Source organism: Cladophialophora bantiana (genome assembly GCF_000835475.1).
Source record: "Cladophialophora bantiana CBS 173.52 unplaced genomic scaffold supercont1.24, whole genome shotgun sequence".
Lineage (NCBI taxonomy): Eukaryota > Fungi > Ascomycota > Eurotiomycetes > Chaetothyriales > Herpotrichiellaceae > Cladophialophora > Cladophialophora bantiana.
This window is the reverse complement of record NW_015971598.1, coordinates 355240-380885: the sequence shown is the minus strand read 5'-3', so window position 1 is coordinate 380885 and position 25646 is coordinate 355240. Positions and strand designations below refer to the sequence as shown.

At 50.9% G+C, this 25646-nt stretch overlaps 7 protein-coding genes and 1 non-coding gene across 8 annotated transcripts; 4 read left to right on the top strand and 4 right to left on the bottom strand.

Annotated features, from left to right (window-relative positions):
• Window positions 1-1881: 1881 nt before the first annotated feature.
• Z519_11897 (uncharacterized protein) lies at window positions 1882-3348 on the top strand (the record flags this gene model as incomplete). The annotated part of the gene is made up of 3 exons (XM_016769605.1): window positions 1882-2059; window positions 2135-2317; window positions 2372-3348. The coding sequence occupies 3 exons, from the start codon at window positions 1882-1884 to the stop codon at window positions 3346-3348; spliced, it is 1338 nt and encodes a 445-aa protein (XP_016614241.1).
• Window positions 3349-7028: 3680 nt separating this feature from the next.
• On the top strand, window positions 7029-8039 carry Z519_11896 (uncharacterized protein; the record flags this gene model as incomplete). Its single annotated transcript, XM_016769604.1, has 1 exon — window positions 7029-8039. The coding sequence occupies one exon, from the start codon at window positions 7029-7031 to the stop codon at window positions 8037-8039; it is 1011 nt and encodes a 336-aa protein (XP_016614240.1).
• A 3192-nt stretch (window positions 8040-11231) lies between these two features.
• Window positions 11232-11369, top strand: Z519_11895. The gene has a single exon. It is a non-coding gene; the product is annotated as a tRNA-Glu (tRNA).
• Window positions 11370-12545: 1176 nt separating this feature from the next.
• On the bottom strand, window positions 12546-14229 carry Z519_11894 (uncharacterized protein; the record flags this gene model as incomplete). The annotated part of the gene is made up of 2 exons (XM_016769603.1): window positions 12546-14114; window positions 14170-14229. The coding sequence occupies 2 exons, from the start codon at window positions 14227-14229 to the stop codon at window positions 12546-12548; spliced, it is 1629 nt and encodes a 542-aa protein (XP_016614239.1).
• Window positions 14230-15196: 967 nt separating this feature from the next.
• On the top strand, window positions 15197-17134 carry Z519_11893 (uncharacterized protein; the record flags this gene model as incomplete). The annotated part of the gene is made up of 1 exon (XM_016769602.1): window positions 15197-17134. One exon carries the CDS (start codon window positions 15197-15199, stop codon window positions 17132-17134), a length of 1938 nt encoding a protein of 645 aa, XP_016614238.1.
• Window positions 17135-18261: 1127 nt separating this feature from the next.
• Window positions 18262-20250, bottom strand: Z519_11892 (uncharacterized protein; the record flags this gene model as incomplete). Its single annotated transcript, XM_016769601.1, has 1 exon — window positions 18262-20250. The coding sequence occupies one exon, from the start codon at window positions 20248-20250 to the stop codon at window positions 18262-18264; it is 1989 nt and encodes a 662-aa protein (XP_016614237.1).
• Window positions 20251-21800: 1550 nt separating this feature from the next.
• Window positions 21801-23165, bottom strand: Z519_11891 (uncharacterized protein; the record flags this gene model as incomplete). The annotated part of the gene is made up of 2 exons (XM_016769600.1): window positions 21801-22660; window positions 22709-23165. 2 exons carry the CDS (start codon window positions 23163-23165, stop codon window positions 21801-21803), a joined length of 1317 nt encoding a protein of 438 aa, XP_016614236.1.
• Window positions 23166-23801: 636 nt separating this feature from the next.
• On the bottom strand, window positions 23802-24760 carry Z519_11890 (uncharacterized protein; the record flags this gene model as incomplete). The annotated part of the gene is made up of 3 exons (XM_016769599.1): window positions 23802-24094; window positions 24157-24654; window positions 24715-24760. 3 exons carry the CDS (start codon window positions 24758-24760, stop codon window positions 23802-23804), a joined length of 837 nt encoding a protein of 278 aa, XP_016614235.1.
• Window positions 24761-25646: the final 886 nt, after the last annotated feature.

The window sequence follows — 25646 nt, the reverse complement described above, 5'->3', positions numbered from 1 at the left end:
CCACCCTCTTCTCCTGAATTATACGCTTGGAGAGAAGAACCAGAGCACCAGAAGGTCTGCCAGAGTCTTGCTCATGCAGATGAGTCATACCCATACCGAGTTTGCTCGAAAACGACTCGTCTTATGCGCGATGGGCGGCACAACCGGCTTGGTACAGATCGCGACTCTTCTCGACAAAGTGGCCCAATAGGAGGATGTTATATTCAAGCATTGCGAACACCTTCCGGTCTTCACAGGGTTGAAATTCTATGCCGGACTCTCTACCGTGAACGACCAATGCGAGGACATCTCCAGTTTGGCTCGAATGCTGAGCCAGTCATTGAGCCCGGAAAATCATGATCCCGTTCTCAGAGACGAAGAGTGAAGGTCATGCCGTTGGAGTCTCGACCTGTTCGAAAAGCTATTCGGGAGTGGAGGACACACTCTCCAATCCTTCACCAGTGCATAAGCACGAATGGGATTGCTAGCTATGTGCTGCATATGACTGCTTTAAGTGCACAAAAGTTCTCTGTGTTGGGCTTGTCATATTCTGTGGAGGCCACTATTCTGATTTCTACATGCCTCATATATTACGCACGATTGAGAGGTTCTGTCTCCTGGGTATTGGGGAAGCTGGACCGGGTATTATTGTCGAGAAGGTGGAGCTATCTTATCTGGGAAAATTATTGCACCAACATGCCTGGGCTTTCAAATCCTATCGAACCCCAGAAAAGCCGACCTGGTGGCTGGAGATGGTCAATCCTGTGAGGATGTCCCAAGTCAATATGATATCGAGGCAAAGATCTCTCAATTCTCTGACACCTGGGACGCATGCAATAATGGAACAAGCACCCAGATCCTCCATTGACTGTGCTGAATGAGCCACAGGGCCTGGAATTTGGCCTGTGCACAGGTGTTGCAAGGAGAGTACTGCTCCGAACACTCTTAGATGAGACTGTTGTCTCGTACCTTCGGTCTAGAACTCCCACTCTGTCGCTTGACGCCGCCATCATTGAGCTGATGCGAAAAGCTCCGTCGGACAACGCTGCGACCAAACTCTATAACATGGTCGCGCGGATGGATCAAGATAAATACAAAGCCTTGCAATTGCCGTCGAAGACATTCTCAGTGCTTTGCAGTGGACCGGTCTGGACGCGAAGGAGAGAAACCTATTATTTTGGTGGCCTGAACCGAGGGAAATATACCAAAGCATCGAGCTGGATGTGTCGTGGTATACCCGTGAGTTCTGGATCCCAATCCTCCAAGACACTGAGAAAAGCGCCATAGTCGATCTTGCTACGTCGCGACGTCTTGAAGACAGTTGAACTGGGAGGAAATGTCGAAATCCTACTGGATCAATGGCCCCGGGAACAGTATTTAAGAATTCATTCTCTACACCGGCATTGGACCACTCGAATAGAAGCAGCATTTACGGGTCGGTGAATATCTAATAATTTAAAGCAGAAAGGCGAAGAGGCATGTATGCAGGATTCGACAGTCGGCAACGCCTGAGGACGATGCATATATTCTCGAGTATCGCGGTGTGTGGCCTATGCCTGTGGTGTGGTTAAGTCAGGCTGAAGATGGAAGAGAGTGCTGAGCTGATTGAACTTGGTAAGGCAATTGTCAGGTGTCACCGGCAGCCATATAAAAAGCAGATTGAGGCGTTTCTCACCATTGGTTCACCGGTCGAGGAAAAGCCGAGTCATGGCACTTTTGCGTGCTCTACACTCCTTATCGACTCGGTACCTAGTCTATCATGCATTGAAGTGCCAAGCCAGCAAGCCTCGGCATTCACCATGATTTGAAATTGTAATACCTTTTCTCCGTCTCACACGAGTTGATATTGATACTCTGCATAGTCTTTGCAGCTTGATATTCTCCTTGGCGTTGGCTTTCAATATGAACAACAATGTCGAGTTAGCTTTAGACCCTCAAACCACGCCTCGAGAAGAGGGCCAGGCAGATCGCGGCGAAAACAATGCAGAGCCGAATAGTGACTCGTTGAGTCCCGTTGACGGAGGTCGTGCGGCCTGGAAACTGCTTCTCGCAGCATACGTCTTTGAGGCGCTGCTTTGGGGTAAGTATTGATGATAGACATGCTCGTATATACCTGGTTGGTGCTTCTCGCGCTTTGCCCCCTGACACGGTGCAGGCTTCCCGCTGTCCTTCGGGGTTTTCCAAAATTACTACTCGCAGTTACCTGAATTCATTAACCAGCGGTACATCTCGGTCATCGGAACCATCGCTTCTGGCATGTCCTATATGGGAGCTCCATTAATCATTCCAGTACTGAGACGTTTCGCGAAGTATCGCGGGCAGATGATATGGTTCGGGTGTATGAAGAACTATTATTCGAAACTGAGCCGTTCTCAGCTGACACGCAGGACAGGGACCTTGTGTATCGTGGGGATACTGAGCGGGTCCTTCGCCCGCACCGTCGGCAGTCTCATCTTCACTCAAGGTGTCATGTATGGCATCGGTTTCATTATCTTCTATTACCCCATCATCAGCATGGTCAACGAGTACTGGATCACACGAAGGGGCATGGCGTACGGCATTCTATGCAGCGCGTCCGGGTTCTCAGGTATTGTCATGCCGTTGTCCCTCGAGGCCCTTCTCAACAAGTACGGGTATCCACCCACATTGAGAATCGTCGCCCTGGGTCTGGTCGTGTCGACGGGGCCGTTGATCCCCTTACTCAAAGGACGGCTGCCTCCATCAGCGCAAAGCTTCACGCCGAGGACTAATTGGACTTTTCTCAAGACACCACTCTTCTGGACCTACACGGCCTCAAATCTCATGCAGGGACTGGGGTACTTTTTCCCTTCGCTTTATATCCCTTCGTATGCCTCGACCATCGGTCTGACCTCGAGGCAGGGCTCCTTACTTTTGGCAATCATGTGCGTCTCACAGGTCCTGGGTCAATTCAGCTTCGGATACCTCTCAGATCGGAGACTCTCAGTCACGGTCCTATGTTTTGCATCGACCCTCGTCCCCGCAGCTGCGGTATTCGCTCTCTGGGGCCTGGCCCGGACCTTCGCAATGCTGTCCGCGTTCGGACTGATCTACGGCTTCTTTGGAGCCGGCTACACGGCCTTGTGGGCCCGGATGGGAATGGGCGTCACCGCCGACGCGACTTCGGCCTTTGCGGTGTTTGGCCTGTTCAACTTCGGCAAGGGAATCGGAAATGTCCTGGCCGGCCCTATCAGTGCGAACATGCTGCTCAAGCATATCAATGTTGGACGCTATGGCGTGGGTAAATATGAAGCGCTCGTCCTTTTTACGGGCTCTTGCATGCTCGCGAGCGCGGTGAGCATCGCTGTCGGTTATCTGAGCCTCCGGAAACTGTGGGTGCTCAGCAATTGACACTCGTCACTGGTCAATTGATCTCCTTCACAGCTCATACTAGAAGCCTCCTTGTCTCCCCAAAAATAGCGACAGCCTTCAGAAATTGAACAGGAGGGGGTTGGAGAAGTTGCAGCTAACCGACCAGAGAGATAAAATGCATAGTAGATAGATTGATAGATAGATACCTATTATATATACATATCATGACTTCCGGACGTGGATGTGCCGCACTGGTCTACGGAGATGACATTAGTAGGCGCTTGCGTGATGACAAACCGTAATGTTTTACACTTTGCCTTGCCTTGCCTTGCCTTGGGATCTTTCCAAATCACCCACCAATTTATATAAATCCCAATACAAGATACACAGATAGTTCACCACCCTTTTGTAACACGTCGACAAAACAGGAAAAATAAAAAGCATCCAGAACACCAAAATCTCCCGCCCAGTTTCCCCCCTGCAAGTTTCATCACTATATCAGTGATGGTATACAGGAGAAGAGCTCCAATGTTGACCTCCCCGCCAGTAACGCACACGGTTTTCTGAGCTGTTGTGTGCCTATTTAGCGACTGTTATGTCCCTCCGGATGCATTTACCCACACCGCATCCGGCCAACCTGGGTGAGTCGTCGTCTCGGTCACGTTTCTTGTTCCTCCTCGCGATATGGCGCTCTGGTTGTTCGTGATCCTTGTCAACGTCGTTCATAGGCGATTCCTGGCTTCTTCCACCATGTCCAGCATATGGACGATCATCCTCAAATGGAGTTGGGCCATGCGCTCACGCCGCGACGGCAGACTCAGACTCGTCCTCAGCATTAGGGATGGTTGCTCAAGCCTCGAAAATGTCCAAAGACTTCCGCGTCAGAATGCATTCCTCTTGCCAACACCATAAGAACCAGATCGCTGAATTGGTGGAGCAATCGGCAAAATTGATGAGCGACACCCGCAACAATTTTCTCTGCCCTCGCAGTCACAATATGCCTTTTTCTGATGAACCTCACAAAAATAACACAAGACATTTTGATATTCTTCGCGGTGACACTGACAGAAGCAGGTTTTGGAACGCTCTGGTATCTGCAAGGGACACCCGCGGGTCATGCTGCTTGAGGGCTGTTCACCATGTTGATTCGTCACAGCATGCGGCTTCTGCACCATATTTTGCCCCACGGCCTGTCCTGATGTAGTATTAGTTGTCGCCTGGTAAAAGTCCGAAATTGGCTGACCCAAGCCTTGGACGTGGTACGGGTTGCCCCAGCCGTACACTTCTGAAGACTGCTTCATGTCAAAAGGTAAATATCTCTCTGAGTATGATATCCCTTCCGGCTGATCTGGCCATCCCCGAGGCTGGTATTTCGGCGTGGTGCTAGGTATGGCCATAGACTCATTCGATCCTAAGTTGCAGGGGGCGTTGGCATGGTCACAAAGTTCACGAGCAAAGCTTGGGTCATTCACTGGCGCGCAAAATCGACCGTTCGTCCCTGGGATGTGTCTATATGCGCCGTCGGGGTTCAACGAGGAAGGAATCCCTGAAAAGACTGCAGACCCGGAGTGTGAGTGATCAGCCATGATCCCACGGGAAATCGTTTGTGGAGGTAGACTTCCTGGCTGATGAGATTGTAGGTCTGGTTGATGCTTGTATTGTGCCGACACATTAAAGAGAGGTTGACTTTCCACCTTGATACCCTGTGGTTTGGAATCGACAGATCCCGATCCGCCTGTGGCCTGCTTGATTTTGCGTCGTTCACGTCCGCGAAGATCACTGTAAAAAGAACGATATCTTTGGTACCGATCAACTGACTGGAGCTTAGAAGAGCTAAGGCTATCAATCAACTCATGGCACTCGGCATGGTGAACCCTTAAATGCCTCGTAACGGCAGCGATCCCAGAGCCAACCCAGACCCTACACTTCTCCGGTGTGGTAGGCGAGTTTGGATCAGCGTCGTATTCAGGACAACGCAATCGCTTTGGGGTGTCTAACCCTGTGTTCGCTTGAGGGGCGGGTACCTGCTCGGTGCCTGTCCTTGGGATGGACATGGTGTGGGATTTCCAGGACGTGTTATTCAATGGGTCAACTTCTATCGCATCCCGAGAATCAAAGGCCTTTGGCAGTCCGGATGTTGGTATATTATTCCTGGGGAGCGAATGTCTGGCGAGTCTGGCGAGTCCAAAGGGACTCGAGTTGTAGGATTGGAGCCACGCTGCGAAGGGTAAGCATGTCGAGTAAGGAGAAAAAAAAAGGTTAAAACTGAAGGTCAAGAGAAGGGTGACGGTGGCCAGCAAGGCTGAAAAATATAATGCATGAAGGAGTGCATGGCTGAAAGGATACTGGACAATCTATACACGTACCTGCCGGATCCGACAACTTGTTGATGAAAGACTGTAAAAATTTAGCAAACGCCTCAACTCCGCTCGCTACTTTGCATTTCGTGAGGGAATGTATCATTCATTATATATCCGTTCCGTCCCGCTAGCCCAATCTAGAACCATCAGCAAGGATAAAGTAAAGCACGAGAGACCACAGTGCAGGACATCGCATTATTCGGCCATTCAGGTAGCAAATGGAATGGATTCATGATGCCCGGACTGCCTCATGAAAAACAACAGTTATGAAGCGTTCCCATACAGCGTGAAGAATACCAAAATCAGCTCCCGGAATTTGCAAAGGATGGATGGACATTCAAGGCCAGGTAGAGATGAGGTAGCTTCGAATTGCATCCCTGCATGCTGTGTAACTTGAAGGACCACTGACGGCAAGGCTGAAAAGGAGGCGACGAACAGCGAAGCGAGCCGAACTTCCCACAGCAAGTTTGAAATTTCAGTCAGGTGCCTGCAACTTTGCAACTTTGCAGTTTTCTTTTTAAGTGAGGCGGCTATCGCCGACTAGCCTCATATTGGGCACCGACCGTGTCTGCAAGTGGTTAGACGCCGATACGGCACATCCGCAGTCACGGGGAAGTGCTGGGTGTTTCTTTCCTCTAGAGAATTCGAGTCAAGGCGCCAGCACTCGTGCCTATTAATATAGGGGACAAGGCCTGAACATTCATTGATTGTGAGAGAGAGGAAATACTAGTTGGTGACGGCGAGGGTTATGGGGGGGAGAAATGCCAAGATGCCACAGTGACAGTCATGTGATCGGACAACCTTCCTTCCGGGGTCAGGGTGAGGCCAACAATGAAGCGGCATCCCTTGGATGGAGAATTCAAGCGTTCTGCCAATTGTGGCATCTTTCAAGAGGTAGAATGAATTGGAGGGAAATGAATGGACACGGCTTCTGCAATGTATTTATTTTTTGGGCCCCGAGCTCAATGCAAAATACCATTGCTCGAGGCTTATGGTCAGACATTACACCTCCAAGTTTTGAGTTAGTCGTACCCCGGCTCAGCTCTAAATGGAAAAAATGAGTGACCCCAGGGCACATGACCACGGTCCACGAGGCTCAACCACCCTTGATTTCAGGAAGTACGACTGCCATGCTCCCTTGTCTGAAAGATTTCTCCCTATATTAGCCAACAATTGCTTCACTCTTCAATATGGTCCATCTAGTATGCAAGTTCACCCACATCAGGGTCTCTATAAATGTCGTGCTGAAGTCGATCCTTGAGGATGCTGTTTCGGTCGTGCTAAATACATGGATTCTTAGACGTCACCATCTACCCAGTAATCACACTTCTTGCCAGCTCCTGGGAAGGATTAAGCGTTATGGACGACATCAATATGACCTTGACGACTGAAACAGAGATCTCGCTCAGTCATGAAGGGCCGGCGACAGTGGAGCCCACGGAGCCAGCAGCGGGGTTTGTTAGTGCTTTTGTCACGGATGCCCTCAAGTTTCCAAAACGAATGAGCGCTGACTCGATAGATGCAATGCGTGGGGCAAGCGAATACGGTATGGAAGGCTCCGGGAAAGATGGCAATAGGCAAATGTCCAAGAGACGAAGAGGGCCCGAATTCCGCTGTCCATATTTCGCCGCGAATCCGGAGACGTGCCAGGATGCGAAATGTCAATCATGGCACAATCCCTGCATTGCCGCCGTCACTCGTCACGCTCTGAGGGACTCCAACAAGAACGACGCAACTGGCAGCCAATCTAGAGCAATCAAGAGCCTCTCGCACAGAAAGTTGTCAGCGGAGGACCGCTGGAAGCATTATTACGAGATACATGGAGGAGTCGACGCCTATGAACAGAGACAGCCTTACTGGCAACAGCCTGTGAAGGGTGATAGACCGAATCTTCAGACTGGTCAACCCGCGCCCAGTGCCGGATTCTCATTCCTGTCAAGGAAGGCTGAGCATGTTACCGTGCCTCTACATCCCAGAAACCCCCCATTGCCCGACTTTGATCGCGAGGAATGCAACAGCATTGACATCCAGAGCATGGACGACCTCTCACAAACGTTGCTCGAACTAATAGCAAGGAAAGAAGCTCGGGATGAAGCCATCGACACGGAGATTAAGGAGAGAGAGGCGAAGAAGATCGCAGAACTTCGCAGCGAAATCGCGCAGGAAAAGCTCGCCGAAAAGTCCAAGAATCAAAGCGACTTTGTGGCTGGGCTCAAGAAGATCATCATGCACTCACATTCAATGAATCTGCCGCTCTCTGTCCCTGCTGGCTCAAGCTATGAGCAACCCGACAAGGCGCAGCCTGAGGAGGGCATAAGACGGCCCGAAGCAACGGGATCCAGAAGGAGCAATAGCCCCCGTGAGCCATGAGAAGGGCGTATCGAAGTGCTTGAGGGCTGGCATTCAGGCTAAAAGACATGAAATATTGGGTTTGGATGAGGGGTGGAAAGCACGCGAAGCTGCAATGACTTTCGACTCACAACTACACACATATATATAGACTCCTGTATTCAAGCAGCCTAGAGGTACTTACCCCTGAAGCTTTTTCAGACAGAGCCGTGTGAGGACCAGTCCGGGGCAATGCAGGTAAGAGGAAACTGAGCCGCACCAATAGTTCCCATGTGGCGGTCCCTATTGCCAGTACTGGGTATCCCTTATTGTCCCCGACTCCCCGCAAGCCCATTCTTCTAAAATGGTAGGGGAAATGCCTACTAGGTACTATCTTGGCGGGACGTCCAGCCATTGTAAACCGTCACCTAGCAACGGGCTCCTCAAAGCACGCCCTTTCAGCCCATGCGAGATGACAATAACAATGTCGTCGATCTATTCAGGAGCTGGCACGGCAGCGAATACAAAGATCTAGGGAGTGCAATCCTGGCCACCCTTCGACATGATCTTCCAGTAAGTAACCCGTCCCTCGTACTGAGGTATCGGGTTTCTGAAGTGTCGCGGTGTCATTACCGCGTCCATTCGTTTTGCCCAACATGCCGCTTACCACCCTCCTTATATTTGTTGTTACTTCGATGACTTGTCCGCGCTCCACCTCCTTTAAGCGGCCCGACATTATCTTTGACATGTTACACTGTCTCTGGGTTCCAGGGTGGATGGGGCCCTTCGCCCGTCGACTTTAACCTTGACGAAACAGTGGTTCTATCAGCAATCGCTTCGACGCAGACCTCAACGGTCACAGATACATCTACCCCCATTATCACTACGACTTGAACCACAACTAGTACGTCCCCTGTCACAACTACTGAAATCGTCGTCATGTCTATTTTCACTTCGACCATTACTTCGACATCGACCTCAAGCGACAGTACGACCATCACAAATACGTTTGCGGCGGCGTCGACTGCGCCGATTCGACCGCTACGAGCACCTCAACCATTCCTGGCACTGCTGGATATACCCCTGTCACCAAGAGCTCCAGCTACACACCTTTGGGTGCACAACAAAAAGAGAGACGCTAGGTCCTAGACCGTCTCTAGAATCTGGTGAGGTCTCCGGCAGGAGGACGCCAGTCTTCGGGACGTGGATCAAGAGGTGGGCAGAGCATCAAATGTGTTGCTACAGTGCAATCCACCCTCACGGTCTTTACCACCGTCACAACCACGAATATAGAGATCGGATCACCATCGATAAGCATCAGCACGGAAACCACAGTGAGCAACACTGAGACCACCGTTGTCACAACTACAAGCACATCCATTTCAGTCAACACTATCGCCACGACCACCACGGAAACAGACACTACAACGGTTTCAACTTCCTTCTAAGCCGCCTGGGTGACCAACAACATCCTGGCCGTTCAAATCCAAGCAGCCAATACGTACAAGGCGTTATTGATGGTGATCCGAGCGGCATAGTAATAGAAACCGTCACTACGAGCGCATACGACTGTTGTGTGCAGTGCATTACTGGCGATCCGCTGGCAAAACTGTCAGAATGTTATCCGGGACGCAGATGGTGGGGTCTGCAGTATTCTACGCGGAGATGCGGCGTTCTGTGCAAATGGCCAGCAAGCTAACTCAGGCAGAGTATTGTTGACCAGCAGCGTCTTGCAGCGATTCGACATGAACGGACCTTGCGGCTATCTTACCGCCTAGTCGTGAGCTCGCTGCTCTTCCGGATACTCTTTAATATAAATTATGGAACATTCACATTCTTATTGCTCAAGCTCTCAGACGTGCATTAGTGCCCTGTCAAGAAAACCAGTATACTTCTTTGCACATATGCTATAAATGTACCTAGGACGCAAGATGAGGTTGTAGCTATGCAGCGTAGGCTCGAAAGGAGGGCACACTCACTAGTCTTGACCCAAGCAGCCTACACCCATTATGTATATGCCCACCCCCAGCGAACGCCATTTCAATCTATAGTCAATGATGTCCTCTCCCCACGCCCGCATCATCCTCCCTTCAGAGAATCCCGGGTCGAATTCTTCAAGCTGTTCCGACTAGTCAAACAGATAGTAGAGTGGTGAGAGGGAGGGCGAGTGGTGATAAAAGCGGCACGCCTGGCGTGAGTTGCACCTGAAATCGCAGACCCGTTCAGCTCCATCTATTACACCTGCGTTGATGTTCGCTACCGTACTCCGCATTGATCGTAGAATTCTGTATTCCGACTGTCAAACCGTGAGATCAATCCACCCGGCATTGAAAATGGACTTGGAAAAAGAACTGGCCAAGTTCAATTCTCTGGATTTCCCTCCCCGATTCTCGTTTCTCTCGGAATACCTCAACGAACACGCAGAGTGCGAAAAGGCCGCCGGCCTCAAGGACAGCTTGCCGAAGCCATGCCCGAAGATTTGCCTGGGAACCAGCCACCAGAAAGCACATTCAGAAGCTGAGCTCGGCGGAGAGCAGACGGAGCACCCTGCGGACGGGGGAGTGATCGACACATTTCGCAGAGTGGGCTTGATGCGATTGACGTTGAGAGAGGGCATTTGCAAGGACCGCTTGTCGGAAGCAAGGATGCTTCGCATAATATGACCGGGCATGCTGGTGGAGGACAGACCAGCCGGCAATAATGGTTCTGATCCCACTAATGGCAGCCACCAAACAGCCCCTTCCTCACACGTGTGTATGTCCTCTTCCTTCCGATCTTGCACAGATCCGTCTCCTACCTGCAGCCACTCTCTGCTCTGATTTCCAGGGATCCATCGACGAGAAACGGGGAAAAGAGAAATGCCCCGAGTGCACGAAAGCTCGCCAATCTCACCATCGGTCTGGGAATCACCAAATTCCAGGTCCGGAGTTTATGCGGAATCTATATACATTCCTGTATGGTACGGAGCACATGGCCTGGGTCTTACTGTGCACTATGATGCCGATCACCAAAGGGGAAGCGAACAACTATTTACTCATGATATTCTTGAAAGGTAGAGAGCCGGCAAGCAAAAGTAACGTCTCGACGCAGTTTGCTGCGCCGATGCTCCTGGACCAGGATCGAGGCTGTACCAGGTGCCAAGGCGCTAGAACCATTCCTGGCGTCTTGCCCGCATTTTACACACCAACAAGATCAAGATCATAAATTGTGCAGAGCAGGCTCCAACAATCACCCTCCGCATTGGTGTAATGGTAACATAGCCGGTTTTCACTGAAAACCATCATACCCGGCGTAAGTCGCACTTAAGTATGATCTCAACTATGTGAATACTAAAATTCCACAGAGCCCGGGGTTCAATTCCCCGATGCGGAATATTCAAATATTTTTGGGGATTTGAATTGCATCTTGCTTCTGTCAAAAGTATAGTAATAGTAAAAAGCTACTAGATTCTTCTCAAGGGCGGACAATTTAAACACAACCATTTTTTTTAATAAAAAAATTTACGGCCGTGACTAAAGGCTGGCATTGCAGACAAGTAGGTGCCCAGTCAGACTAAGTAATCCACGATGATAAACGTGAGCCAGTCACATGATTGCTGAGTAAAGCGCCCAAGCGGCCAAGTCGCGGCTTCAAATCGATGCCAAGGCCATCCATTATCACCGCTGACCGTTGGAGTCCTGAGGCCAATCGAACAGCGGCTGGGAGAATTAGTCATAGCAGCGATCCGGATTTAACAGCCAGCCTGCTCCAAGGAACTGGGTGCTCTCATTCTGCCGAGACTATGATTTGGAATAACTAGGGTCGGGACGGTATGTAAACGAGCTGTGACTGGCTTTGAGAAAAAGGGAAACTGAGCGAAACCTTTTCCCTAACTTGCTAATCCAGGCGACCAACTGAAGACGGAATTTCTGATGTGAGAAGTACTTTCTGTTGACCATTCAATTGACGATGTGCTTGCTGCCGGATCCAGGAAGCGCGAAGGATCCCAGCTCCGGAAGACCGAAGCTCGCATTTGTGGACTACGTCCTTCTGGCTGGGAAGATATGGGGTCGGATCGCTTTAAGGATTTTGATTTTCAGCCAATGTGAGGAAGCCGTGAGGCTCAACCCTCGTTATTTGGCCGAGCATCTGTAGTCATCTTTGGGAGCGCCAATGAATCTGCTTAAACACAGGAAATGGAGAATAACCGTGTTATGGGACAGTCTCTAATGAAAGCACGACTCTTTTGGGGGATAAATTTGAAGCCTGGCACAGCTCCACCTTTGGTTGCAACCCGACGGGACGAGAGTCTTGTCCAAAGATGCGAGAGACATTGAGCAGGACCGTTGTCGATTTCTCTGCTCATACAGGAAGCAGCTGCTGAAAGGTTGTGTCAGATGGCAATCCCGGCCATCCTTCTGTCAGGACTCGTGGTTATGTTACAGAGGTCGATCAATCTTCCAACTTGGTGTAGTTAGGAAATTGTCTTTGTCTCATTTCGATAAACTCAGCAACTTCCACGACCCAATCAGTCTTCACGTCTTGTAATAAATAGACGACTGTTGCGTCTCAGTCTGGTTCATAGTTCGTGACGTAGTCCTTGGAGGGATCTTCATAGATAAATATAGTGGTCGCATTACTCGACAGACTATGATTGGAGAAGGTGTGACTTGCGACACTCTGGTTCGAAGCTGGCGAGTGCACACTGCTATCCGATGATGATTCCGTACTCGATTCTCTCTTGGAAAACCGCACGCGATCGTCTCCATCTCGAAAGCTTGGTAGAAGCACGTCGAAGACGTTGTTGACGTGCAGTCCTCTCAACTTTGCGGCCCGGAAAGCTTTCTCCAGCCAATCGGTGGCGGCGGTGTGGCCTGTTCTTTGATAGTACGCGAATGCTAGGTTTGCAGGAAAATTGACAATGTTGGCACCCCAAGCTCCCATCTCTGGTTGCAAGCAATAAGTAACACATCGACAAACGTTGGCTGCTTGGCCTTCTGCATCGAACAGCTCTTTCAGTGATGCATGGTCGATCGAGTACAAGAATTTTTGGTCTCGGAGATTGAGAGCTTGCAGGACTTCATTTCCCACTTCGCTCAGCGCAAGCGAACAAGTGTGATAAACCAGCCGCGCATGGACGAATAAATGGTTCTCGAACCACAGGTCGGTGGTGAAAGGATAACAAGACTGATCGAGTGGGTCATGCTCGACAACGCGTGGAGTAGCTCCTTTCTTTGTGCCATCTCTCCATTTGTTCATTTTTGTCTGCAGATCTCTGCATTCATCCAGGAGCTGGGCAAGTTCTGAAGCTGTGTCTGAATCACACTCCCGGAGAATGTCAAATCGCTCCAAGATACCTGGGATGAGAATGCCGAGATCGACCATCCTATCAAAATAGGTCCTGTGCTGGAATTCCCAGGGCACCGTTCGCCATTCTTCCGTAGCCAAGTATGTTGCCTTTCTCTGTAGAATGGCGGCATATATTGTGGGGATCCTGGCAGCCAGGAAAGGGTGGTGGGTAAGCCAAGTCTGATGACGCTTGGGGCCACGAAGTTGGATCAGTCGAGCCGCTCCTGTAGCATGTGCCATCCAACTTCGCGAATTGAATGCTGGACCCTCGAAGACTTCATAGAGCCCCAACAGCATACACGCCATGAGGACATGATCCGAATACATTCGTTGGGGATCGAAGAGAGCGAGCTGCAGCTCTTTGAGTGCCTTTCCATACAGTTTTGCACTTTCGTGAACAAGGCGGATATCCCTGTGGCCTTGGCCGACTCTTGAAATGCTCAAAGCTGAAAAGGCGTCTGCTAGGGAGGTATCCTGTTTCGAGACACCTTGGATGACTTCTGTCCAATTCATGGGTTGGCCACAGCGGATGATAAAGTCATCCCGGCAGGCAGCCTCTCCTTGGGGCATGTATAGGTCCCAAAACAGACTCTTGCATTGCGACTCAACGGCTTCCCGGTTGACGGAGCCTGGGAGAGAGACGATGGAGGGTTTAGTACGACGGATGAAGATGGCGTGTTGGACTTTTTCGCTGGCGGGATGAAGGATAAAGGTTCGCTCACGATCATAGCCTCCGCAAATGTTGCCACTTGTGAGACATTGACCACAAATTGGACGTTTCTGATCGCACTAGAGCAACGAACTGAGTGGGTGTCATGGAGGGTGGCTCTGTCGCAGTACTTACACCCTTTTTGCGGCGGCGACAGGTACTGCAGCCCTTACTCTTTCCCGGAACACCAACCATTGCTATCAAGAGATCATGCGACGAATGGGCGCAAGTAGTCAAACAGGTCTCGATCAAGGTGTGGGATGAGTCTCATCTTGCGATAGTGAGCGCAGGCATGCGAGGAGGTTTAAGAGGTGCTTGACTGAGCATGGACTCTCCCATACCAGCATCCGGACAAATAGTGTCGCATCCTTGAGAGTGTAGGGTAGTGCAGTTTAGGTCGTCAATCCCGTGGGTTTGAAATGCCAATAAATATTCAGTAAGCATGAGTCGAGTCGCGGTTGAGGATTGAGAGAAATGTAAGGCGAGCGAGGCGCACATGGATCATCCCCGAAACCCATGGGTGATTAATTTATGCCGGCCATATGGGTAAAGTACGGAGTGCCCTCTACCCCTTGTACCTCATAGATGCAGTGTGATCAAGCAACTGGGAGGGGCAAAAGGGGGCACCGGGGGTTTCTCATAACGCGGACAGGTTTACAGGAGGTAGCCCCCACAAGAGCGGAGGAGGGGGAGAGGTACCCAGTAGCGAAGTTCAGCGGTGCATTGCCTACTGGGTATGGCTGAGGCGAATAAGAGCTGAAGAAACCCTACTCTGCCAGGCCTATAAGTAATACCTAGCCACTCCGTACTTGCCGAAAACAGTCAAAGCCGTTCCCACTGAAGCCAAACTTTAGGTGTCGTAATTGGGCTTTATGGATTCGGACGCGGGCGGTCGATCCCCAAGGAATCGGGTCTGACAGCTGCGTAAGTGCTTCGCCTCGGCGCCTGTCAGTGCCAATCACTCCCCCCACTAATTTCCCGCCCCCCCCCCTTGCTGCATGCGGTGTTATGCTGGTGACTGTAAACAAATCAGTCAACTTTCACTTTACCACGCAACCGCTATCTTCTCTACTCGTATCCAGTTCCGAACTGCTTATCGTCTTTGCATGGTCTTTACAGCATTAGCAATAATTGTAATGGCATAATCAATATTGGCATCACCATGAATCGTCAAGAATTCGCCCACCTCTTGTCCCAAACACAGTCGATGATGGCTCCCTCCCGAGCCCCGACGCCTGCGCCCATTACGGTCGATTCGTGCCACCATTGCCCAGCTTCGGCCTTGTCTCCTCCGCTATCACCTCGACAGAGGTTCCAGGCACATGTTCGAACGTTGAATGATAATACCTTACCCTCTCGAAACGTGCCAACGAGCCCCAAGAGATCAGAGTTACAACATGTCTCTAGTTTACGTGTCTCATATCGCGAAAGTCCTTCCCCCAAAAATCCTCCTCGGTCGAGCCCAACCTGGAGAAACATCGATTTGACCTTGAAGACGTTCGACAGCGCTGAAAATGAGCCGTACTTCATCACAGAAGAGCGGGAAGCTTGGAGTAGGCCATACACACCCAAGACAACTACTCCGTTGACCGATGATATCTTCCTGCAACCACATGAGGGAGACATCCGAATGCTTCAACCAAGCAAACAACTGAGAGAGTCACATCCGTTTGCCCCCTTGGCCCATTCAGTGGGCGTCAACGAGAGGCCAAAGACCAGTCGAGGCCCACCACAAGAGCAATCGAGTTTTCCAATTGAAAATACTGACCCCAACCCCCACAAGGAAGACGATCTCCCAGCACGGGCCTCCAAATTTGCAGAGGGGAGCATGAACACCAGGTCTGCTGGAGTGTCTTCTACATGGCACGAGCACATTTCAGTCACTAGTTACTCTGGAACTGAATCAGACGATGATCCCATCCCGCGAGCATCGCCACAACACTCGTCTATCGACGTGGACGAGTTCAAACCGGAAGCGGTGATTGCCCCGACCCTCAAACAACGTCTTTTTAAATTTGGCACCAAGGCTAGGGCAAAAGAGAATACAACAAGAGTTGAAGTAGAACGAATTTCCAAGAAGAAGAACGGTCTCCGGAAGAGCATTTCGCTGTGGAACCTCCATAGTGACAAGAAGAAGACAGCAGACTGGCCAGACAGTCCGGAAAAGAAAACTTCAGCACCGAGTCATAACAGCGATCTAGACCTGCTCAATGACAGGAAGAGACGCGCAGAAGAGGCATACGCTCAACAATTTGGCATAAAAAGAAGAAAATCCAACGTGGGCCTAGCTGCGACAACAGGTGAAGAGATCTCAGAAGACACTGTAGCAACGACTCGCGTCCGATCCAAGAGCAAGCCACCACCAAACAGCAGCAGACGTTCAAGTCAGACTTCATCTACGACCATCGTGGCCGATTCCGAGTGGACTGACGGTCACATCGACCTCGATCATCAGAAACGTCCAACCCGCCGGGAATTGGAGAAGGAGAATCAACAGCTGCGAGCTTTGTTAAGACAGAAGCAAGCGGAGGTTCGTTTGAGGGCTAATACTCCTCAGCCACCATCGCCCTCTCACACACAGCATCCTCAGACTCCCGGGATAGCCCGCGAAGATGACGCCTCTCCACCAAAGCGGTCTGCTAAGAAGCAGAGCCGGAAACAGTCCGGAGCAGAGGTCCCGCCTGTCCCACCGTTGCCGGAGCGTGCAGCGTTGAAGACGTTGAGCAACACCACAAATCAACCGCAGCTTAGGAGCAAAGGAGATGGCAGTTTGGTTGCAATTTCAACATCAGACATCAATGCCCAACCGAAGCACGATCCAAGAACGCAGAGCCGGCGTTCATCGATTGTCAGAGGCGAAGGTTTCCCACATCATTTCTCTGTCATTCTCGAAGAAGACGAAGAAAATGGAGCAGGACAGACTCAGAAGGAAAACCAGTGCACCACGAATGATATCTTCAGTCTAAAGTCCGTTTCAGAAATGAAACCTGGAAACAGAGATGCAGACATTGGGAAAATGAAAGTCAACCATCACGTTGCGATAATGCAGATGCAGAGTATCCAGAAAGAGAACTGGGAATGGCCAGATGATGTTTTCTGAAGGACTGGAAAAGATACCACATGAAGCCAGAAAAGAGGTGAGACAGCATTGAAAATGCAATGAACCAGGCAGCTCTGGTTGATGAGACATGACAGCCCATTGTATCAGTTTGGGACACGGCAAAACCACCTGCATACTTGGGGCGCGATGCAATGCGAGAATGATATGATGAACTGGGGCTTGACGAGGCAATGCTCAACGAGACAAGGATTGGAAAGGCGGCATGAATTTAGGTGATTGATGTCCCACGGAGTTTTTGTGAATTTTTTTCCCCCTCGACCCTAGTATCCATTTTCTGCATTCTAAATGTTGCATGAGCGAGCGATCGAGCGAGCGAGTTAGTCGGATTCCAGCGCCCACAGCACCACGTCTGGTTATGATTGATCACGGTCGGTTCGAGACCGGTGCTGCAGTCCGCTGCGCTGCAATGCGGATTTCGCCTGTGAAATGGAGGCTGTCCGTTGCTGTTCCTGTTCCTGTTCCTGTTTCTATTCTCGTTGCCCCGTCCACCTTGTATGTACGTACATAGCACCGCGTCGCACCGCGACGCATAGCATGGCATCACATGGCAACGTAGCATAGCATAGCTCACGGCCGATGGCGGTCATGTCTTAATTCACGGACTTCCTTACACTCTCATACGTCAAATAAAGTATAAGCTGCTCAGGCGCTACGAAACTGCGGCACCGCGATGTATACGACGAAACAGAAAAAGAGAAGGATGGTGGTGGTGATGGTGATGGATACTAGCCAACTAAGATAGAGAGGAGTAGAACTATTTACATACACCCCATTCAGTCATCCATTCGTGCCAATACCAATATCAGGATCAATATCAATGCCAAAGCCCTATGCTGTTCGTCGAAGAAAAATGGGCGTCTTCAAGTGGAATCGCGTTCCAGACGAAGAAGCCGACAGTCCCAATCGGTGTTGAGTGTCTTTGGCGAACTTAGTCTTCGTGTGACAGTGCCCGACGCTCCTGGAGCCAGTAAGCAGGAGAGAGCCAGTATATATATTAGAGGCGAAATGTGCAAGCTGCACATGAGATTGAGAAGGAGAGAATGTGCCGACCTGCTGTCTTGGTCGTATCCTTAACTTCGATGTCCAATTTAATTGTCGCGACTCAATTAGTTCCAAAACCATCCACCGCCACTCCGTCTGGGTCGCTCACCGTTAATGTCCTTCTCTTGCTGTTGTTGCTGCTGCTGTGTTGGCAGGGGCAGCTGCTCGTGCTCCGACTTGGCCTCTGGCTCATCTGTCGAAATTGGAATCCTTCGAGGGAACCGCTTTGACCCTTCTGACTCCTGCTCCTGCTGCCGCTGGTACTCATCCTTTTTCGTTTGCTGGTCCTCAAGCAGTCGGAGTTGGTCTCGATACATGTCGAACACATCCCGTTGGCTTCCCTTGGCATGTTCGCCCTTCGGCAATTGAGCGTGGTCCGATTGAGGCCAAGTTTGTGTCTCCTTATCCTCCGTCTTGGTCAAGGCGTGCGGGTTGGCACTATTTACTGTCCCAAAATCTTGAATCTCTTCTGAGCCGTCCGCGAAGCGCGATTTCAAGACAAGTTTAGACTCGATGGAGCCATCGGGTAACGTACGCGTGCGAAGCGTCGTAAGGGTCGAGACCACAGACTTGGTAGCATCCTGGTCATTGTCATTGCTGGCAGAGGAGCCATACGAGTAAGATAATGAAGGCGATGTCGTGTAGAGAGAAGTTGAATCCTCTGAATCGCCTGCATCGCCTTCCTCTGTAGCCGCTTCGCCATGGTCTGGAGCAATCGCACCGGAGCTGTTGGCGTCTGGGGAGTGAGCTAGCCTACTTCTGAGTTCTGTGGGGACGTATTGTTCCTCCTCTGCGCCTGCATCTTCAGCGGATTTGTTGCGTCGACATTGGTGGTTCTGGCGCCATCTGCCACACCGGTCTTCGAATTTCAATGAAGGTTCGGCCGTCGTTGGAATACGTTGGCCGTGAGCCCGTTTGACCAGCATGCCCTGTTCGTTAAAGCCCCACAAAGGCCCAAAGCTGCCCCGGCTTACCATGTCGTGTATCCAAGTGTTGGGGGTCCTCCAGGTATTCCAGTTGTCCCTCTCGACCATCTTTCCTGTCTGCTGAAGACTCAACAAATCCTCAAATGCATCTGCCCAGGGCCTACGTCTCGCCATCTTCTCGTCTATGTTCGTATACAGTCTCTCGAAGAATGTGGCATCAGAGATCTGGAATGGAACTCCTTCCGAGTCTTGGATCTTGACCTTGAAAAGTCGCGGTTGTGCAGGATTGCAGAGGTAGATGGGAGAGTAAGGGCTGAGCAGAAGCCAAGGGATTGTCTCGTCCGAATTGTTGAACGGTTGCATGCGGCGGGCTGCCCAGAAGGAATATGGAGAAGGCGGAGGGATCGGTCCCGCGATTCGAGGAGCACGGTCTTCGGTCGCGACATTGTTGCTGCCGTTGTTTCTTGAATATTTCTCTCTCTGCCTGCCGTCCCATCCAAGAGCGGAGAACCATGACCCGAAAGGCTTCTTCTCGGTCGGCTGTTCCGCTGAGGCCTCAGCCACCGAGACTTGTGTGCCATTTTCTTTCCAGGGTAACGCATCGTAAGCATCCAATTCTGTTCTCGGTTGGTCCGCTTCATCGTAGAGGGCTGGACACTTGTCGGCATTCTTCTGTGGCTCCTGGCCGTTCAGGGCAGGACAATGGGCAGCCCTGCCTCGAGTCCACCAGGGTGCATCCTTCGCATCACTCCTGCTCTCATTCGAGTGTTGTTTCCATGCTTCTTCCATCGATTTCCAGGCTTCCATCTTGGACTTTTCCAACTGCTGTCTCATCTCCTCCCACTCCTGCTCAACCTGCTTCCGAAAACCTTCCTCCCACTCCTGTCTCTGGCGCATCAGGTCGTCAACTTCCTTCTTCCAGCGGTCACTGCGGCCGGAGGAGAGGCCAAAGAAATGGGGAAAGCCTGAGAAGAATGACGAGAACTGCTCATCAGCAAAGCGACGGAATAGGATGAATGGGTTCTCGTCGTCTTTGTTGGAGCGAGGATAGGGAGTCTGATAGGTGGGGAAAGGATCCATGGGAGGAGGGGGGATGGCGTTGTCTGGGGGCTTTTTGTCGTCTGGCATCTTGTTTGCGTCTGGGCCTGAGGATGGTCAAACCGGCGGCAAGAAGATATGAAACAGCAACAAGAAATAACACCGAGGAAGGGAGACGGTGGATGAAACGGAAGGAGTGGTTGGTGCCTAGAGTGGCTCGGTGAGGATGAGGATGCGAATGAGGATGATGATGCTGCTTGGTGGTTGCTTGACGCGGGGAAATTGAACCAAGTGCCACCAGTGCCGCCAGTGTCACCAGTATCACCAGTATCACCAGTAACAACCACGACCTGCGGGGTGTGCAGTGATTGGCAGGAAAACACGAAGTCAATCGACAACCCGCAACCACAGGCCTCACAGCCACAACTATGTACGAGGCACGCCACACTTTTGTTTTACGAGGTAGATGATACTTGACATTCACCGTGCTCGGACTGGATAGCGAAAAACTCATTGAATGGGCGTCGAAATTGTCTCCCGTTGCTGCTTCCTTGGCTGGTCTGCCCCCCCGTCTTGGGGTAGTAGTTCAGAGTGTCGAGGACAAGGACGGCGCGCCGAAGACGACGCTGAGCAATGTTCCAACCGAAAGAGCCCAGGAGGCAGACACCTAGAGAGGGTGTGAAAGACGCAGCAGCACAGATGACCGGTCACTCTCTACCTCTCAAGGCAGCCAATTCCGTTCCTGACACAATGAGGACGGTTGACACAGGCTCACGAATCAACCAACGTTATCTGCGTTCCATCATCAGAAGCAATGACATGAATATTTAAAGGCCCAAGAGACATCGAAATGCTTAGCTACCAGCCTTGCTCCGGGCAACAAGATATTTCTTTTGCTTCAACATCCCATGCTTGGCGAATCCGTACGCAGCCTCGTCGGAACTGTTGTCTTCAATCCAGGGTCTCCCTTAGATCTCTCACAAATCCAGAAGACGGGCGCCAGAGGCATTTCCTCGGCCCGGTCGAAACGACTGAACTTGAGCACTGGTGGAAACTCGACGACGTCTCTCTAGACAAAGCAGTGGACAACATCACATGACTGTCGGTCGATGGAAGCAGCGAGCCTGTGGAAACAAAGAGTGGCACACTCTCGCGGTCAGAACGCACCATGGCTAGAACGCCAGAACTTCAAAGCCCCCTTCTCTACCAACTTTTTCTGAGGTAATGATGTATAATATTGATATCTTCAAGTAGCCTGTAGACTTGAGGTTCTATCAAGGTAAAATAAAACTCACAAGTCTGCACCAAAAGTTTTGAGTGAAATGGGAAGAATTGCCCTGGGTGTGAATTGTGGTCACTATTCGCGGTGCCACTTATTCCCCCCAAGAGGCTCGACTGCTCACCGGCTCGCGCGAGTCGGGGGTTCAGCACGGGGCGTTATCATTATCACGCTCGTCCTGAGCTGGGTGTTGAGTTATATGTACCTTCTCTCGGCTCTCAAGTGGGCTCTCTCGCTGTCCGCCGTCAAGGGCATCGAAGATGTGCCTCGCATTATCAAACAGAAGGAGAACAATATTAATTACTTACAAGTAGATACTGTTACATTCTCGTCATACTTGAGTATTACGTACAGCGATAATTCACAACTTAGCCCGTCCTGGAATACTCTCCCACGCCTCTTCAAAACCGGCAGATCTCACCCAGTTGGGATCACTGCTTTCCACCGAGTCGATTGCCATGTGACCCAGCCTCAAGAACATGTCTCCCTTAATGGGGAATGCATCACCCGCCTGAGCCTCGTACTGCTTGCACACTTGCTCGCCGTTCGCAATCGCCCGGACAAGTTTGCTGGCATGGCCATCGTCAGGGAACTTGTCGACCCGACGGATGATTTCTGGCCACCCGTCACTCGAGTTCTTGGGTTGGTAGTTCTTGATTTCATCTATCAGCAGCTCCGGACATCCTCGTGACACATACAAAGCAAGATCGATTCGGCCCTTCCATTCCAGCAGCCTGCACTTGTCCTCCACTTTCAACCATGGCTCCTTGAGGAATGCAGAGAAAAAGATGGAGCAGTTGACGCAGTGCATGTAGAAGAAGTCGAATTTGATCTGCTTGGTCGGTTTCTGTGCTGCGCCTGCGAAATAGATGCTAGCGTTGATCATCTCGGCTGTTTTCTGCTCCAGCTCGTCAGGCTTGACATGCCATTGAGATGCCAGTGATATCATTTCATCTGGAGCGCGGACGAAAACACCATCGCGTACTTTGTTGCCGTCCTCCCAGTGAGCAGATGTGCGGAGCTTTTCATTTGCACGCGCCTCGTGGATGAGCTGCACCAGACTTTTCGATGTAGTATTGCCTTTAGCGGCATCTTCGGCGGCGTGGAGGAATTTTCCTGTCCACCCATCGTGTACTGCCGCTTGGGCAAGGGCTTCGACAATGATGGCTGGTTGCTTGAACTCGACACCAAATCCGAGATGGATCAAGGGGTGTAAGAAGCCTGCTGTTGGTCAGTATCAGCGTTAGATCCCACCCTAGCTCACCTCACCAGCAAACATTCTGTCAAGCAGATTCTCAGCATGCTCATTCCGCGCAAACAAGTGCTCATTCAGAACTTTCTCCCAGCCCTTTTCCTCAATTTCTTTTTGAAAGAAGATCTCAAAGTCATGGAAATAGCGCTCCTTGCCCAAAAACTCTCTAAACTTGTCGTCATCTGTCAGTGCTTCGACATCCTGTTTATCCACCGGGAACTGAGGCCTTTGATAGGACTTGTTGATGTCGAAAGCCTGCTGGATCTGTTCCGGAGTGGCTCCTAGGGCGTAAATGCTTAACAAATGATGAGCAATATGGTTATGGAAGCCGCTGTTATTAAAGTAGATATGGAATTGGTCGTGGTTTTCCTGAAGAAGCTGGCTTCCAATCTTGCCAGACTCAGTTGTTATATCGGGGACATGGTAGACACCAGCGCTGGCGGGATTCAGCTCGATGTGAGACGCAGTAGCCATAGTCCGTCGAATTGGTATTCGGAGATGCTGGAATTGACGCAATGCAGATGTTGGGCAGGTGCGACGGATTTTGGTAAATGGGGAGATAGATATTGTCACAGCAGAACAGGATCGAGCGAGCATCGATGCTGAGTCCTACTTTGCTCATCGTACAATCCCCACTTCTGCTTTATATAGGGTGGTCCTTTCTGGGCAACTTCTTGACCACGGCGCCCTCTTGGTGTCACCTCTGAGCGATGAGGTCAGCAGATATATGGAGTGGCCAATCGAATAGCTCGGTCACCGATGAGGGGAGACCGAATACGACAATCCGGGGAGTGGTGAGTAGCACACTGGTGGAACGATGGGGAGGAATGGGGACGACATGATGGGACCGAATGGTCTCGATCTGCTGCTTGAGTAAGCGGCTGTTATTCTGCCTGTGAGCTCGGCTACTTTTGATACCGAGTCCGTCAGAGTCGACTCCACTGGTCTGATATCCATGTCTGCTTGGCACGATGTCCATGGAGGTAGTAAGTAGCAGGACAGCGGCCATAGATTGAGTGTTTCATCCTGGTAACGCCCATCTACTACAGAAGCATCCGAGAGACATTCGCTCTCATCATTGCTTGCTGGCACTACCATCCTCTGGGATCTTTACGCCTTACCCTTCACCTTACTCACTCCGCCATCGACAACCAGATTTTGACCCGTCACAAAACCTGCACCCAGCAGGTATTCACATGCCTCAGTAATATCATCGGGCAAACCGGCTCGGTTGGCAGGGTGCACGTTGACATCATCTTCTTCCACGGACCAATCCTCTCCGTGTTCATCAGCAGAGGGATTCTCATGGGTTACCTTGATTCGCCCCGGGGATACCATGTTGACCCGGATGCCAAATGACTGTAGGGAGACTGCCATACTCTGAGTGAGTCCGAGCAACCCGGCTAGATAGACAGTCAGTTAGGGTATTGCCCGATGGAGATAATGGTTGACTCCAAGTTAATACCTTTTGTCGAAGCATAGCCCTCCTGATTGGGGTCTGAAATCATGGCGCGAATACTGCTGACATGGATGATACAAGGCCCTGCCGTCCCAACCTTGGACCCGGGAAGCTTCTCCTTATCTTCTTGCCGGTCGACCTTCATAAAAGGGATGCATGCTTGAGACATGACGAAGGGACCTGTGAGGTTGGTCTCCACATACACCTGCCACTTGTCCAGGACGGACTCGTCAGCCATGGTCTTCCCGTCCGGCCAGTAGGGGTATGAGATGCCAGCATTGTTGATCAAATAGTCGATGCGATTGTCGAGAAACTTTGCGGCCTTCTGGACAGTGGAGCGGATGTCTTCAACACTGCGGAGGTTACATCGAGACCAACCAACGCGGTCCGAGTGTTCTTTTAAGTGCTCTTCAGCTGTGTGCCGGACATTATCCTCGTTGAGATCAAGGATGAAGATCTTGTGGCCCCGAGATGCGAAATGACGAGCTATAGCTCTTCCAATGCCTAGGTAGAAGTGAGCTTGTTTCGATGTAAATAGTGAAGGATGATTCAGGTAGGCTGTACCTTGGCCGGCTCCGCTTATTACGATTCTTGACTGGCCTTCCAACATGATGATCCTCCGCGGGCAACGCAAATGGAGACCAGCAAGCTTGTGTGGCACAGGTAATTGTTTAATTGATTGTAACTTTCGAGAACTGGCTACTGCTATTTGGAGTGATGGTGAGAGCAGAGAGAGCAAGCGAGAAGTAAATGATTATAAGTCACATCATGTCTTCTCGCTATCAACACCTGGTCATTTAAGAGGCAGGCATGCAGGGCCGCTCTAAGAGTCTTCAGTGGCCGGCATGTCACTCCGTTGTATTGCTATGACGCCAGCCAACAATGCAGGGTCCTTGAAGCCTCGTAAAACATTGCACCAGCTTGAGGTCTTTGCCAGGAGCGTAAGCGGGATTTTGTATCCGACACCCTCTCATGGCGTCAGTGGTAAGAAGCATACAGCCGACAATCTGATTCTATGTTAGGGGGCCCAGAACGCGTAAGTTCGCGACAGCACCGCGTTGACCGTGTTGACCGTGCCTCATACTGACAAACCTTGATGCTGCAGGGCATGTACCGTTCTGACCGTTGAAGATGGCCAAGGACAGTGACTCGGGGACACAGTGATCATCCCAGCAATATTGCAAGGGATCAGCTTCAGCCATATTAGTCCACTGCGAAGAGTTGTCCTTGATGTCTCACCCTTGGTGCTGGTGTATCCGCTCCAAACAATGTTCCGTTCCTGGGTTGGTCGCAATCAAAGACGTCATTCATTAGCGCCTTCACAAGGTGAAGCGCCGATTTATACCCAGTAATATCTGGTCTGCTGGGCAGAACCGCTCCGTCACCCTTGGTGGCCCTGCATCTATCGTCGGCTAAGTTTGAATGCCCTCTGTCACCATCAGAACCAGTCTTCGGTCGATATCTCTTTTCTCAAGAGTAATTGCAGCCACGAAAAG